Source organism: Embiotoca jacksoni, unplaced genomic scaffold, assembly GCF_022577435.1.
Source record: "Embiotoca jacksoni isolate LCO1_2020_lvr unplaced genomic scaffold, fEmbJac1.0.p SCAF_29, whole genome shotgun sequence".
NCBI classification, from domain to species: domain Eukaryota; kingdom Metazoa; phylum Chordata; class Actinopteri; family Embiotocidae; genus Embiotoca; species Embiotoca jacksoni.
Genome location: NW_027185380.1, coordinates 2747218 through 2764500, shown reverse-complemented (window position 1 = coordinate 2764500; position 17283 = coordinate 2747218). Strand labels below are relative to the sequence as shown.

The following is a 17283-nucleotide window of genomic DNA, read 5'->3' as shown; positions in this document are numbered from 1 at the left end:
ATGAAGACTTTTATTAACTCCCCTAATGAGAATAGAAGGAGGTTATGTTTCAGCCTATTTTAAGAAGATATTTCAGGAAGGTGGCCATAGATTTTTTTTTTTACACATACAGCCAATAGATTACATTTCAGAGGAGATCAGGATTGTTTATTAACCATTATGCTGTTCATGTGCTGGTGAGAAAGTCAGTCACCGTGTCCACAGCAGCTGCTGTCAAAATATCAAAAACAAAAACACCACATAAACACAGCCATCTGTGTTGGCAGAGGTTTTCTTTTCTGGTCTACGAGCCTTCCAGCTACGACATATCACTCGGAAATCCATTGAGAAATATTAGAGCTATTCCCAAAATAATGGCTAGCATGAAAGCCAAGCTCAGTTTGAATTATTAGCAAAGTCGTCAGACAATTCCCGACCTTTCCTGGTGAATCAGTAACATTTTAGATTATATAATAAATAGCCTTTGTAAAGCAGGGCTGTCAAGGAGATGAGCATCCCATCCCTCTTAATTGAAATGCTCTACATTCACAGCAGTTGCCCTCATCAAACTCACTGCTCAGATAATGGAGACTGGCAGGAAACCACAGGAGGTTACAAATTGAAACTCAGGAGTGAACTACACAAGGTTCTCCTAAATGCTGTAGCAGCAAGCTAGCACTCTGTTAAGGTAAAAGCTCAATTCACCAACATAGACTGAACCTTTTTGTCCTACCTCCAACTGAAAAGATATCGAGTTTGCACTTGTGCATGATTTCTGTTCATTGATTGCCTTCAAAATCCAAACTAAATTGCATATGATGTATATGATAGCAGTGACAAGTGCAATCTGCCACAGAGAGTCTTTCGATACTACCAAAGCTGGTATCATGAATACTGTAGAATGGGAAGCAGCTTTCTGTTAAAGCAGCTCGCAGGCCCATGCTGTGTTTTATAATAAAACTCTTCCTGTGCAATGCAAAATTAGAAAGAAATATGTTCTGGACCAAAGTAAGAGAAACAAAATATTGCATTAAATTACATCATCGGCCGTAGCTCCTGATCATTAGGAAAAAAAAATTCAAGACACTGAAACCCAAACTAAACTTTTTAGGAAAAAAAAGTTTCATACAGGACTTCAGAACACAAATTAATCACTTTGCATTTCATCTGTTCTTTCGCATCAATCTGTATTTCTGTACTAAAGCGACTAAGATCGGTTGCGGACACAACTCTTGCTAGTAGAAAATATTTGGCTCTCATGGTGCGTTCATGAGGAACTGGGAAAGTTACAAACTCCTGAATGCCTGTTGAACTGGGAATGTCCCACCAGGAAGGTGAGAGTTTGAGTCTGACGTCACTTGATATAGCATCATTTATGGTGAAAGTAAAACATTTACTTGCACCACGGCGTAATATCCAGACTTGGTTTGCCTAAATGTTAAATGTTAAAACCGGCAGCACATCAAAATATGTAGAAATGTAGTGTACAAATAATACTGACATTCTGAGCTCCATTTCCTCCCTGAGTTGGTTTATATGGATGATGAGGTTGTTTGTCACTTTTCTCTATTCTGACAACCCAAACAGAGCACATCTTGTCAGACCTGCCACGTTGCCTGTTTGTGAACGCTCCCCATTTGGAACTGGGATGTACCTAAATGGAAACTTTCCCATTTCCCAGCTGCGTGGAAGCACAATTAGTCTCATAATGGTGTCCATTCTGACTATTGGTCATGCTTTTGTAGCTTCCATTATAGGGTAAATAAATAAAAGCAGCAATAAACAGCTAGTACAGTTTGCTGACATGTTACCGCTGGAAATATATTTATATGCAGTTAGCTACAAAAGCTATTTATTATGTTCACTTTAGGTTAGACTTATGCTGCTTGCCCTGTCATACAGCACAACTGAGGCGAGTGTAAAGATCCATTTTGAGTATTTATGGTCACAAACATGAACCTAAGAACAAAAGCATAGAATTTCCCATAAACGGGTACTTAACAGCTCAAAAAACAACAACTCGCCTCCTGTTTCCCTAAAAGACAAGTAAGAAGGGAAAAAGTAGTAAACTCATGAATATTTGATATTAGATTAAACACTCCTTGTATCTGAACTGATTTCAGTTTGATCACTGTAAAAAAAATTTTTGAACGATGCCACCGACTGACTGCACAGGATCCTGATGAGAAGCTGTCTTTTCTTGTCAAATCAAACTTTTGTCCTGTCAGTTGCTGTAAACTGATTTTTAAGTTTTGTGCTTACAGCTTCAAAACCCAGAGTTATTAAATAAGAAAACTTGCTCTGAAACGGCTCCCTCATGAATAAATAAAGGTGAGGAAAGAAGCCACACTGGAAAAGCCAAACAACCAGTAACCGCCCCTGACCAGGAGCTTACGCTGCGTGCTGCTTCGTCCAGCTCGAGTCATTCATCACCGCCTTCCTATGGCCGTCTCCATGTCGACACATATTAGAACTTAATGAGCTATTGAGTGAATTTCCAGCGTGGCAGAGAGTGAGGGCGAACACAGCTGACTTGACAGGCCTGTGTTATGCTGCTCACCAGTCTTCCCCCGCTCCGCATCCACAGCCCACATGGTGAATGAGCACGCTCAGTTTAGCTGGTCAGACAGTCTCATCCATTGCTCTTACTGCTTTTTTATTTCCTGTCTGTCCTCTCCCCCTCCTCTCTTTCTGTCTCGCTATTCAAAGTCCACTTGTACTCTTTCCATTCTCTCGCCACTGCCCTACGGGCAAACTCTCAGAGTCAGTGGGTGTGAGTAACTCAAGACAAATATAATATCGCAGACAATACACGCAAACTTCACACGTGTGTCAAGGGAAGCATAAATTTAAACACTTGATGACTCTCATACACAGGTACTCCTAAATATCCATTAATCTCTACAACAAAAACAGAAAATCACAAATATAGTACACATGCTCTGTGCACACATGAAGAAGCACACGACTCGGCTGAAAGTATTTTGACTTAAAGCCTAAAGCAATTTGACCCAAATGGTCTATGGTACCACGAGCCAAATAAAGCAAGAGAGGGCTGAATGTGTGTACATTAATCAAGACAGAAGAGCACTTTCCTTCTGGCCAGAGCTACTTTCATCTGGTCCCTGCAACCGTATATCACGCATATCATAATGCACACTGCTTTCCTGTAAGACTCGGCTGTAAGAGTCGGCCATCCCTCTGCACCTGTTATTTGACAGGACAAAGTCCTTCCTCGTAGATATATTTACATCAATCTGCCGTTTCCATCCAGTTATTGAAAGCTGCTGCGTGTCTTGTTAACAGAGAGGAGCATACAGACTTCAGCTTGACATGCATGATTTGATTTCCTGAAGATTGGACAAAGCCGATATAAACAGACAGAAAAAGAGTTAGAAAAAAAAAAATCCCCTTATGAAATCATAGGATGCTTTAAGGTCTAATATTCTGAAAAACTAAAGTCTGTCAGTATAATATGAATATTTTAGTGTCTTCAATGCCAACCAGCTTGTTTTATGTATTTTCTAAAATACATTTCTTTAATTCTGATGCAGCAGTTGGTGTTTGTTTGTCTGGTTTCAGACACTCCTACAATATTCTTGTAAAAAGCTGATCTTAACTGGAAACAAGTGATATTCTCACCTGTTTGACAGATTTTTATCACCCGTTTTAAAGGGTTATTTCGATATTTTGAGCAATGAGTTTCTTTGCCTCTTCTTAAATGGGACAGTCTTAACCACTCTCATGTCTTTATGGTAACAAAAATCTGCCTACCAGCACCTCTGATTAAAAACTGAAATATAAAAATGAAAACTTAATCTTACGCCAGACATTTTATTGAGTCGTCAGTCTTGCAACCCCCCTGAGGTTACCAGGCAACTATCAGGGACTCTAGAAAGTCACTCCGCCTGAAACAGTCGTGCACACCACCCTGCATATAACCATGATTTGGTGGTGGTGGTTTTTGGACGGGTTAAATACATGACATAAAATTTGAATGAATACGTTTTACAGGTGCTGGGATGGATTTTGTTATGCTTGGAAAGAGCCAGGCAAGCTGTTCCACTCTATTTCCAGTCCTTGTGCTAAGATAAGCATTGATAGCTTTGTATTTAGAATACAGACATGAGTGGTATAGATCTGTAGTTCCAAAAATGTCAAAATATTCCTTCAAGAAAGGTCAATTTTTAAGGCTAGGTATTGATAGAAGTGACTTGATGAGAAAATATTTTGCTTTATCTTGTATATTTTTGATGCAGCTAATCCCAACACATCTTTTTTATTTGGATTGTTTTTTTCCCCTCTCCTGGTGTGAGCTAGGTTTTTTTTTTGCCATCTCTTTAAAAAAGCAACAGTTGTCCGAGCAGGCACAAAAGGACATTAATAATCCCCTTGAATGGATCTATTCTCTTCACACTCTGCGAACCTGTGTGAAAAGAGGCGTCCATAAAGCTGAAAATTTATTGCTGTACCTGGCATTCAGATATCGGTAGAGTCATTATCCAGGGTCATATCGATATCCTGCTGCTTCTCCTTGTCAGCTTTTTAAAGCCATCATGGATTTTGAAGGTGCTGCTTCCACACTTCTTCACCCATATTGTCCTCATTTCCATTTACAGTAGTGCTCTGGCTAAGCTGCTATGTTAGTGCCTGGAAGGAAGCACATGATAACTCCAGGGACAAGGAATAACAGAGGCAAGGCAACAGGATCAAGGGGCTTCTTAGTGCTATTTTGCATGACTTGTAAGGTGCTCTGAATGAAAGCAGCAGCTAAATGAGGAAGAAAAATGTGGATGGAGGAGCTTCTATTTCGGAGATAGTGACTGACTTGATGCAAACACTGATGGATTGTTGAGTCCTGTGAGGTTGCTACGTTGTCTGTCTTGCTCATACTCATCGTCTTTTCTTTGTCTTTTTTTTTAATGTAACCACCGTTTTTATGTGTCCACCACCTTCTGACACGGCAGAGAAACCACGACCACCACAACAACAATACAGGCACATGAGCCTCCTTCCTCCTCTTCCTCATCCTGCAGCCCACTGCTAGTTTGAGCTAGTCAACAGTCCCATTGCTACATTACTCACCCTCCTACCACCTAAACTCATCCACGGCCTGACACCAAACCTCCTTCAGGCATCATTATCCTCATCAGCAGCAGCTCACACATGCACAAATATGTATGCAAGAGCACAAATTATATTTACGAAACACACACTGCTCACGCAATATATCCACCCCCATGCCCACTTGGCTATTAATACAAAATCCTTCACTTCTTAAACAGGCACACAAATGACTTTCTCCACACACTCAGACACACACACACACACACACACACACACACACACACACACACACACACACACACACACACACACACACACACACACTCAACCCTCTACACTCAAAACCTATAAACATTCTCTCAGATATGCAGGAGGAAAGACATTACTTACCATCTTCTGCCTGGAGTCGAAACAGAATGAGCTCTCCGGCACACACACACACACACACACACACACCCACACACACACACACACACACACACACGCACACACACTTTCACTTACTCGCTAACTGTGAGAAAGAGAGCGAGGGTAAGTGAGAGAGTGAGATAAGAAGGGAAGGCTGGAGTAGGAAGGACGCACCAGAGAGCGAAAGAGCAGCGAGGAAATGCAACAGCCAGAGAGACAATGAGGAGGAGGAGAAAGAAAAGAGGAGGAGGAGGAGGAGGAGGGCATATAGATGCACATACAGTGATGTGTGCTGCGCTACATTGTACACGCATGACTGAGGTCTGTGTGCGCGCATTTGTCTGTGACAATGTCCGTGCGCATTTCCCATGAGCATTTTCTGTCGAGGGAAATGATGGATGTGACTGCCCCCATTCTTTTTCACATGTTTCTCTCCCTAGTCTTCCTCTACTGTCACTTTCATACTGATATGAGATGATTGAGTCAGGGGGAGAGAAGGCCCAGGCTGAGGCTGACTGAGAAGAAGTGAGCCATGGACTCACCATCAGGGATGGACAGATTGATACCGATTGATAAACAAGCAGACAGACGGATGGACCATGCAGCACAAGGCCTCGCATTCTGTTCTCTGATCATTCTGTGCGCATTTTCATTTCTATCCATCTTTCCCCACCTTCCACTCTCTTTCAGTACAGTGTCCTCTCTAACTCATGAGCTATCTGTCCCTTTCACTCCCTCCTACTCGCTTCCTCTCTCCTTCGTCTTTCTCTCTCTCTTTCTTTCTTTCTTTCTTTCTCACTCACTCCATCATAAATCCTCCACACCTTCAGCAGAAGCAGGAGACGAGGAGTCACTTTTATGAGCCTTACTGCATTGGAGAAGGACAATAACACATATCTGGTGCTGCTGCTGCCTCGCTGAGGACACACACACATCAGCAGACACACAAGTGGTCAATAGCGTCAGATAAAACCAAACATGAATGATTTCTGTAAAAGGCGAGTACAATCTATCGTTTCTGCAGGGGAATAAATCTGGAAAGAAAAAGGCTGTAAAACGATGCAGGAACGTCACACTGCGCCTTCACCTCAACAGGATAACAAAAACATCCAGTAACACACTCACCCACTGCAGTACATGTATAGGAATCGGTCCAATGTCATGTAATAGAGGAGATCCAGGAGCACAATAACAATTAATGCATTTTAGCTGCACTGTGAGCTTTTTTTGTATTTATTTTTTTTATCAAACAGGTTGCAAATTAAAGGAAAAAAAACATAAATATGTTTCTTAGTAGGGTGCCTGCTGAACATACACATGCTTCAAATTTCTGCAATATATTTGAGCAATGAACCCTCTTTTTTTTTTTTTTAAATAAAAGATCCTCCTGATGATGACAGAGGAGAGAACCATGTCAGCATGTCAAACCAAAACCTCCCAAAGGTGGTAAATTAGTTAAGACTGGTGACTGTGAAGGTCATTACCCATCACTTACATCACTTTCATATTAATCAAACAGTCACTGAATAAATGACTTCCGGATGGCAGTGCTTAATACCATCTCTAATGTATGTGGCACAGTTATTGATCCTAACTTTTCGATGTGGGGCTGGGAAGGCTTGAAGGTCACAGCTCACCAAGCTGCTTGCTCAATGACTTACGTACTCTCCTCACATGGAAAAAAATATGTTCCCATAATCTTATTTCATATCTTATAATGGGTACAGATGGAGAGACAATGTTTGCATGAGACTGACAATTGTTTGTTTGCTGCTGTAGGCCTACTTTCTGAAAATGGAATAATAACTTAAATGAATAGTATTAATGATCAAACTATTCCATGTAAGGAAGCATCTGCATTCATCATGTTTCTCTACATATTTAGTCAGATTTTTCTGATCCTTCTCCATCCCCACAGGTCAAAACTGAGTCGAGGGCGTGGGGTGTATCAACACATACAAACACATGCACACATTCTAAATATTGATACTTATGGACAGTACAGAGTCACGTTTCCTTTCTGTTCTGGGTTACAGGAGAAGTCCCACATACATTCTTACAGATCATTGATCTGTCACAGCACAGCAGGCTGAGCTGACGCTGTAACGGTGCGTTCGTGTTCAGCCAGGGCATAAATCATTCATCTCCCGCTGTCAGATCACTTCACTTTGTCGATGATCCCCTGTCACTACTCATTTGCAAGTGATGATTCTGTGATCTGTGTACAGAGAAGGCCTCGGCCAAACTGCATGTGCAGTTTTATTTTCCATGCTCCTTTCACACATCATACGATCACATTTGTTTTGACTGCTGTCAAACTCTTGCAAGGGACAGATTACTCAGAGTGTTCAAGAGTGAAGTTTGTACTTGTGATTTTGAGCGTTGTGAATCTTGATGATCCAAATATGGAACAGAAACGAAGTCAATAAACTAAAAGGAAAAAATGACAGAAAAGTCGGATTAATTCGGAAATTATTTGTTAAATAGATCAATTGTCAATAATTAAGTCAGAAAGTGAGTCAGTAAGAATTTCTACTATTTATTTATAATCAAGTCACTTATTAGGCTTCTTTTTTATTTTTTTATTTTCTAGCAGTTTATAGACCAAATAATCAATTAGCTTATGGATAATTAATAAAATTAATCTAAATTAAATTAGTTGAGAAAGCAACTCAGAAAGTATTATGTGCACAAGAAAGCAAAAATTAACAATGCAAACCTAACTTGTGTCACTAATGTTTACTCATTTGTAAAAAAAAAAAAAAAAAAAAAAAAAAAAGGGAGGGAAGCATGTTAAGAATGTTTTTACTTATTTACCAAAAGGAAATCATATATATGAGTGCGCACATATGACCATGGCAGTGACCACAATGTCAAGATGTCCACACTGAAGGTTATGGAAGTGGTGTGGGCTGAATTGCACGACTGCACTGTGACTCATTTCCTCCATTCCAGTGAAGGAGTTGATTTCCATAAGCCTTGGCCTTGGCTCCGAAGCCATACATCAAACCATTAATCAAAAAAAAAAAACGCTGTACGACCGGAGCAAAATGAGGCAGTGTCCTCTAGGTGCACAGCCAGCACCTGAAAGAGTTTGTGCAAAGGCACCATGAGCGAGTAAGGGCATTGAATACTTTAATCAAAATAAACACCAATATCTGTCAAGTTGATGGGATGTTTGGAACAGTATACAAAACACAGAGCATAAATAAGGTTTGCACTTGCAGATGCAAGGTGATCAAGGTGAAAGCTGTGACGGAAAGGGGAGTTTAGATGGAAGGGCAGCAGCCAGGCTAAACAAACAGTATTACAGTATTTCATGCCTCACATTCCCATTAAAATGACTAATTACCAACTGACTAAAGAAACATATTTATTCTCAGAAAGCATAACCAGTATGTCTAAAATAAATTCTGACAGCAGGGATTGTGGGAGCCTTTCACCTCCAGGAAAACAACCTCATTATTAAAATGAAAAACAAGTTTTACCACGTTAAGTTAATCTTAAGAATTCTGATCGGTCACCGGACACTAACCGTTAATGAATAAATTAAGATTTGTGATAGTAGTCAATAAGTGTACTGTATCTGAAAAATCATCTGAGAAACTTTTGAGAAACTGAGAAATTTGACTTTTTACCTTCTTTACTGCAATTTCATTGGATAATGACTGTAGAGACACAAACTGAAAGCAAATCAACCCTGGAAACATGAAAAAAAGTTTAAATCCAACAGAAATCATTTCAATCGCCACACAGAAAGCTGCAAAACGGAAACTTCAGCTGCTGTTGAAAAGAGCTGCACAATACAGCAGAACCATTTACATGTCAACTTGCTAGAGCAACAGTTCCAGGCATTTCCATTTCATTATTAGAAACATGGGATCTACCTGGAAAACAGGCAGTAGTATTTTCTGTGGTTATGTTTCAGCAAACTGAGGCACATTGACATTACAACCCATATACTACATTAGTGAGAATAAGAGCAGAAGACACAGCCCCCAAAATACTCATAACACACACACACACACACACACATACACTACACACACACACACACACACACACACACACACACACACACACACACACACACACACACACACACACACACACACTGTCAACCATCCTCTGAGTCAAAGCCCCATCTCCCATATGCTTCATTAATCCAAACTCACCATTACATAACTGTACTAAATGCTCACAAGAGTGGAAGGGTACAACTACTCTCCTTGTATCTTGAGCATGTGTCTGTGTGTGTGTGTCTGTGTGTGTGTGTGTGTGTGTGTGTGTGTGTGTGTGTGTGTGTGTGTGTGTGTGTGTGTGTGTGTGTGTGTGTGTGTGTGTGTGCGCACAAGTAAGAGACAGTGTGACAGAAAAAGAAAATCTGGTTACATGAATGGTTGTAGAGCTGCTCAGTTTGTAATCACTTTGTATCTGCTTGCATTTGTGAGCTGTGGGCTGTGTGTGTGGCGCATGTGAGAGCGAAACAGACACTTTCCCCCTTAAGGATGATTTTGTGAGGACAAATTTACTGTACATACATATGTATGTACATGTGTGTGTGTGTGTGTGTGTGTGTGTGTGTGTGTATATTCCCAGTTGTTGCTCTGCAGACAGACAGGTTTGGACATCAGTTGTGAGTCTGTGCTCCTCTGTGGTCTACAGGCACACACACACACGCACACGCACACACACACACACACACACACACACACACACACACACACACACACACACAAACACTTTATGCGTAATTGCAAACCCAGTGAGAAACTAGAGAGCTCCTTTGATATACATCTGTGAATACACACAGCATTTTTGCTTACGTGCAGACTGCAGACTCACACAAACTGTGGTTGTGTGCACATTTAAATGCGGCTTCACTTCACACTTGCCATCCACCCGAGAACGCATAAAAAGCCGCACTCAGTCCCATAACTTGGCAAATGCTAAGTGCTGATACACAACCTGCGTGTGTAGTTTTGCGTGTTCCCATTTGGCAGAAGAGCGTTCCCTTGCTCGTGCTTTGCTCTGTGAGCTGCGGTGTCGGACCGGCTTGTACGGGAGTTGCAGTGCCATTCTGGCAGTGACAAGATTAAGACCTACTCCGTACCTTCTCCTCTCAAAGCCACGACGCAGCGCTGCCAACAAGACCCACCTAACAAACTCACACAAGCCCACAGTGGCACATGAAATGCATCAGTGAACAGAACCATTCTGGCTCTGGCTCCGGGGACATTGTGTACATACTGTCGGCAGCCGCTTGCAACGTGGGAATTTCAAATAAACATATGGCAGCTTGTCGCTGGGAAACAGCCTGTGTCAGAATCTAAACAAGGTAAGAGCTACACCTAGAAAAGCCATTAACTGTATGCTATCAGCCACGCACAAAGACACACATGTCCAGACCACACACGAATGCTGACTAATGTGGTGGACATGTGATCGTGACAGGCTGGCGATACTCAAACTGGGTCATTGACAAAGAAGCACATCGCTGAAGAGACGTGCGTGTGTGTGTGTGTGTGTGTGTGTGTGTGTGTGTGTGTGTGTGTGTGTGTGTGTGTGTGTGTGTGTGTGTGTGTGTGTGCTTGCATGTTGCGGGAAGCAGGGGGAGGAGGGGTGCGGGGGGGGCAGGGAAGTGGAAGAGCGCTACCTCGCTGCATCAGTGCAGCCAGCAGCAGCGCTGGGACAACAGCAGCAGCATTAAAGCTCCCTACTGCCCAATTATTTACAGCTCCATACTCTGTAGCTCAGCTGAGGTCAGAAACACCTTGGGTGAGTGTGAAGCTCTCTAAGCACAATCAGCGGTACGAGCTGCGCTCACCAAAAGCCAGGGAGCGGAGCACGATGCGGAGGAATAACGTGGCTTCAAAGTGCTGGGAAATTTGGACAGTAAAGGAAAAGGTGATGCAAACCGTGTAAATGTTTCAGCTTAGCAGAAAACAAAGCACTCAAAACTCCAGAAAACAATAACAACAAAGAAGTCAATCGTCAACGTCGTGGGAACCCTTAACCGTCTTTTCGTTTTCTAGTAAGTTTACAGACAGCTGTCATCTCATTGTTTGCTCACTGAAAATTCACTGAGAAACAGTTAAATATGTAAGAGGACGACGTTGTTGTGGTGTTACAACGTCCAAGCAGCATGCCAAGTGCTGCTGCAGTGTTTGTTTTCTTTGCACTCTCCATAAAAACAATTCTACCACTGATCACTGACTGAGTCAGAACCACATTCAAAGAGCTTTGTGTTTTGTGAAGTTTATTTTTGACTTCTCAGGACAAATGAAGAAAAGATTAGGGGTCTTTTTGGGTCAAATCAAAGTCAGAAGTAATTTAGATTAAGACAAAAAAAAAAAAAAAAAGCAACCAGTTTTTACCGACGTTGGTTAAAAAACAACATTTCTCAACTGTTGTCTTTGAAAGCTACAGCTAATATGTTAATTTTTTTCACAAACACAATCACAAAAACTCAAGAGTCACGGTGTCCAGGATCATAAAACAGAACGTTTCACCCGACTGGAGCAAATATCGAAGACGATGCTGATGCTGGTGTAGAGTCAGTTTTGCCTGAGTGCCTTTTAAGAATCAACCCGCATCTCGACAAGTTCGAAATGTTATGAAGCGGAAGTGAGGGTAATTTACACGAGAGTTGTGTACTCCATTCCAGTTCGTGGCTGTAATGCAATGTAACACTGTTTGCCAAACGCATTAAAAAGAGGAAGAGCAAATATTTCCGTGGGGACAAAAAAAAAAAAAGAAAAGAAAAGGTGGACCAAACAAATCTGCTTTGCTTGCTTTTTATAAATTTACCTGAGAAGGTGGGTATCCTGACTTGCTATATCAGATTCGCTCGTGTTTTATCAAAACGGCGGCACATTTTTTTGCACTAACGTCTCCCATAACCACTCAGTGGTTCCAACAAGCCGTGTTGGTGCCGGCTTTTTGACAACGACGCCAATCTTGTTTCTGTGATAAAGCGTGGACACAGTTATAGTTGCGGCACCGGCACCAGCACCAGCACTGCATTGTTGGAAAAGGCGCTAGAAAACTTTGTTTAGATGTCATTTTCTTAACATTATCAACCCCAGAGCTGCTGTATCTTGCTCAATGACACCTGGGCTGCATGGACACTGTTGCGATGCTGAGGCTTCAACCAAGAGATTCATCACTTCTACTCACTGCACCATCACATCACTTGCTGCTCAGTGTTCCACACCTTGACTGATTATTGACTGAACTACTGTACTGTATATTTAAATATATGCATTTTTAACCAGACTTCTGAAAATCGGTTGCCAGGTTTTATTATCTCTCTGACCTATGAACACCCAAACACAGCAGAGAGAGAGAGAGAGAGAGAGAGAGAGAGAGCGAGAGAGAGAGAGAGAGAGAGCGAGCACCCCTCTTGGCTGCTTCCTCTGTTGCGTGACCCGTCTTTGCACCCTCCCTCCCTCCTCCTCCTCTAACGTCCCATCCCTCTGTTCCCATGGCAACCCCCTCATCTATTCCCATGGCACCTGCCTGCTGTCCGGGAGACACATGGAGACGTGACACTGACAGATGAGGTGAAAGAGAGAGAGAGAAAGGGAGACAGAGAGAAAGACTTGACGCCATTTGGTTATTTTAAAAACCTGCAGGAGAGATCAGTTAAAACACAGAATTACGTGTCTTCAGTTACAGAGTCACAACAAGACAGTGTGGGGGAAGGTAGGAGGACATGGGGACAAAATGTATCCCGTTAAAGCGAGGAAAAGACAAAGCACACTGTAAGTGTATGCTAAAAAAAAACTGCTATATAACCTGGGAAATAATGCTGCAGACATACAAGCATAAGAACCACATCCTGCTGTCTCTATAAACACACAAAAACACAGTCACACACCAACAACAGGGGTTTCACACATAAAACACGCCGAAACGAAGACAAAACATACACTTTGCGATGCTGAGATATAGAAACCGGTCAGCGTGTGTCTTTGTGTGCGTGTTCCTTTGATGTGTGACCATGTAGTTTGCGCTATTTTAGATAACCAAAACTAAAAATAACACATAAATACAAATGAAAATATATTTCAACAATGCAAAATATAGTAAAGATAAAGATGACGAAAAAGGAAAACATACTGAGTCAAAATAAAATAAATACAAAACTGAAACAAATCCATGAATCCCAAAAAGAAAACCTTGACTTTTGTCCATAAGAGTGATTCCTGTGGAAATCAGGGGCGTGATAAATAAAGCTGAGCTGTCAGAGACAAACGGTGGGGCTGAGTGGAGGGACAAATGGACGAGGGTAGACTTTGTTTGTTTGTGTGAATACATATTTGCGTTGCTGCAGTATATCCTTGTTCTCCTATCCTGATGAGAAACTAATACAATTTAAGTGTGACAAGCACTTTTTATCACTTCTATCTCATTAAAAGAATTATTAAGGATTTTGGTTGATGGTTACATTCAGAATAAGGACTGATAATTAGAGTTAGTTTAAGGATTGAATCCGCCAAATAAAACACAATGCAAACGTTTAGCTTTAAAAAGCAGCGAGAACTAATTCAGTTTCAAACATCAGTTTTCTCTCGACCTTGATATAAACACTCAAAGTCTACTCACCAGCTCAGTCTAGAGATTAATGGAGCTTGTTCATTTTTGATTTTATTTTGATTTTTTTTTCATATGTAAACTTAGTAGCTGTCATGATTTCATCCACACTACTTTTAGGACCTCTTGTCAGGGTTGGCTCAAAAGTTAAAAGATTAGTTTGACAATTTTGGGAAATAACTTTTACCATTGAAAAACAACTGAAATGTAAAAACAACATTTGCTTTCTACATTATAGTTTTTGAATGGATTAAATAGAAAAGGTGCAACAAAAATTAAGAGAAATTTAGGTATGACCTTTGGACAGAGCAAGGCCAGCTTTAAGCTTTCAAGGTCAAGAACTTCTAACGGCTACTGTGCTCACATGTCAACATATCTGTCTCCACGGCAACTCCATGTGCAGCTGCATTAGAATCTCAGTTTTAATAAAGCTGGAGAATACGAAGGAAATAAATACTGCCAAAGTGAAACAATGATGATCATGTGTTTGCGTGGACATGTGAGCGTGAGAGTGTGCCCGTTGTGCACGTACTCACTTTGGGTGTTGGACAGGAAGCGGTAGAGAGGCGGGAGGTGGCCTGGGCGCGGGGCGACTCAGAGGGCGTGGTGCTGAGAGAGGCTGCATCCCTGGGCAACACCTGCACACCCCGCGAGATAATGGAGTCTGGGATCTGAGATTACACACACACGCACACGCACACACACACACACACACACACACACACACACACACACACACACGCACACGCACACACACACACACACACACACACACGCACACACACACACACACACACGCACACACACACACACACACACACACGATGCAGACACACGTGCATACAGTATAAGCACCACACACACACACACCATAAACCCACAACACACATACTGATATTGAGAATTCAAAAAGATACACGTGTATATTCATAATTCACAAGCTACAAACCTACACACACATAAAGCAGCCATGACGACGACATGTTTCAACATCTGTAACATGTCAAAGATTTACGACTGCGCCCATTTGCAGGGCTGACGCAGATGAAAAGCAAATTACTTCAAAAATATGACATGATGATGTCTGAGATTTCAGATGATGGAGTCTTACCAACATCTGTCACTGACTGGACAATGAGGTGGGATGTTACCCTGACAACAGAGCCATGAAGCAGAGTCCAGGCTGCAGACAGGACAGGACAGGACGGGATGATGGGAATGGAGACGTACTTGATGTTACATGTGAATGTACAAAGTAGACACACTCAAGATGAATGTAAAGACCGGCAGTCGTGATAATAAATAAATGTTAAAGAATAAGTTCCCTCTTTTTCAAGTCAAGCTGTTTGCCCTGCCGTTTCAAAAACCCTCAAAAACATGATGTATCTCTCATTTTAAAAACGGGAAGCTTACAGACGTCTCTATATGTGTAATACTGGTAAAAAAAAAGAAAAAAGGATCAGACAGCGTAATTTATCTTAGTTTATATTAACCCTACCTACGCAAACATTCTTGCAAGGATGTAGCCAAAAGAAATAATGACAATTAAACCTTTGTTTTATTTGCTGACACCTAATTCAGGCTGGATATTTAAATCTTGTACCTTCTAAGTAACTTTTAACATGAACTACATCGATGAAAATCCCATCTCTAGGCCTACTTTATGTAAAGGAAGCCAATTAGTCTGGACATACAGTTAATGATGGGATACATTTATCATACGGTACTTTCAACATGGTACACTGTTAGATTAAAACATCACAGCTCATGCTGGAAACTTAAATATCATAGAATTTACCCCTAGATTCCCATTTAAACTTTGTAGGCCATTTGAGAACAATGACCTGGTGGTAAATTGTACAATATTTGACTCAAGCAGTTGACAAGAAGCCTCCAAAAACCCAACTGTCTGCTTTGGGGAAGAGGCGCAGGATGATGGAGCAGGTCCAACTTTTAGCCCTTGAATTGAGACAAAAGAAGCCATTGAAATGACTGCACTTCCTGTTTTCAAAAGAAGATTCATCACAGATTTTGAAGGTGAAATGATTACCCGGGTGGACCACAGTTAAGTTGTGCGGAAAACAATGGATGACGTATCTATCAGAACTACACATTTATACATCGGCTGATGTCATTATTATCAAGGAGTATGACAGATGTAAAGTCTGCCATCTCCTCTGTTTCCTTCTCTTTTCTAAAGATCTCCTTTCTGTACCTCTTTTTATTTCACCCTTTAAATTATTTTGATAATTCCTTATTGATGTCAAAATGCTACATGAGACACCTTTAACATTTGCTTGCCTGAATGACGTGTGAACATGTAAAGACAACGGTTTGAAATGGAGCGAATCATATCTGGAGAAAAACAATCTCCTCTCTTCTTGTCTCCTCTGTCCCGTTACCTTGGCGGCAATGGATGCGGCGGTGATGTGGGAGGAGGAGCTGTCCTCGGTGGACGCCACACCGCTGTCCTTCTTCTCCTCATCCTCCTCCTCACATTGCACGCCTTTGTCCTCTGTCTGGCGGTGCGGCGAACTGTTGGGAGGCGGCGAGAGGGGCGGCGGCGGCGAAGGCAGGTCCTCCAGCTCGTCTGCCGCCTCCTTTACCTTCACCACTGCGTCCCGGAGAAGGTCGATGGCGTGCGGCAGCGCTGGAAGGATGAACTGGAAGCATTCCTGGGTGGGTTCAAGCAAAGGTGTCCTGAGTCAGTATTTAAATAACAGCGTATCAAAATAAAGCTGGTAAAATGCATTGAGACTGTTACTTTAATGACTTGCATGATAAATCAGCAAGATATACATTTCTACAGTATCTATTCTATCAGTGCAACATTTAGATTTATGTTTGTGACACCACTCTGCCTTTCTGAGTGTCTGTTTTTAACATGTATGTTGTTTTCACGCACTAATTAGATTCTGATTTTTCTTACTTTGGTGTTTTTATAGTTGAAATGCTGTCATTGAAACGCAACAACAGACAAAGTCACAGTGGTCTGCTACGTGCTGTGAATGTCTTCTCAAAGTTACAGAGCGTCACATTTAAGGACTGACAGGAAAAGCAGAGATTAGGCCTTCATAAATTTGATTCAGGAGAAAAGAGGTAAGAGCAACAGATAGTTGACGTGAGGACAGATGGAAATGTAGATTATCCTGAATTCATTAAGACAAGCGGTAAGCACGGAGGAAGTGTTGTGTTTACATTGTGGAAATAAAGGCTATGCAACAAAAATTA

At 41.6% G+C, this 17283-nt stretch overlaps 1 protein-coding gene across 5 annotated transcripts in view; it reads right to left on the bottom strand.

Annotated features, from left to right (window-relative positions):
- gphnb (gephyrin b) overlaps window positions 1–17283 on the bottom strand; it is a 94767-nt gene that overhangs the window by 26910 nt on the left and 50574 nt on the right. For all 5 annotated transcript variants that reach the window (XM_069161778.1, XM_069161780.1, XM_069161781.1 and 2 more), the window contains exons 7-8: window positions 16455–16727; window positions 14589–14723 (exon numbers count right to left, since the gene is read on the bottom strand). In XM_069161778.1, coding sequence (XP_069017879.1) covers window positions 14589–14723; window positions 16455–16727 — 408 coding nt within the window. The remainder of the gene's footprint in view (window positions 1–14588; window positions 14724–16454; window positions 16728–17283) is intronic.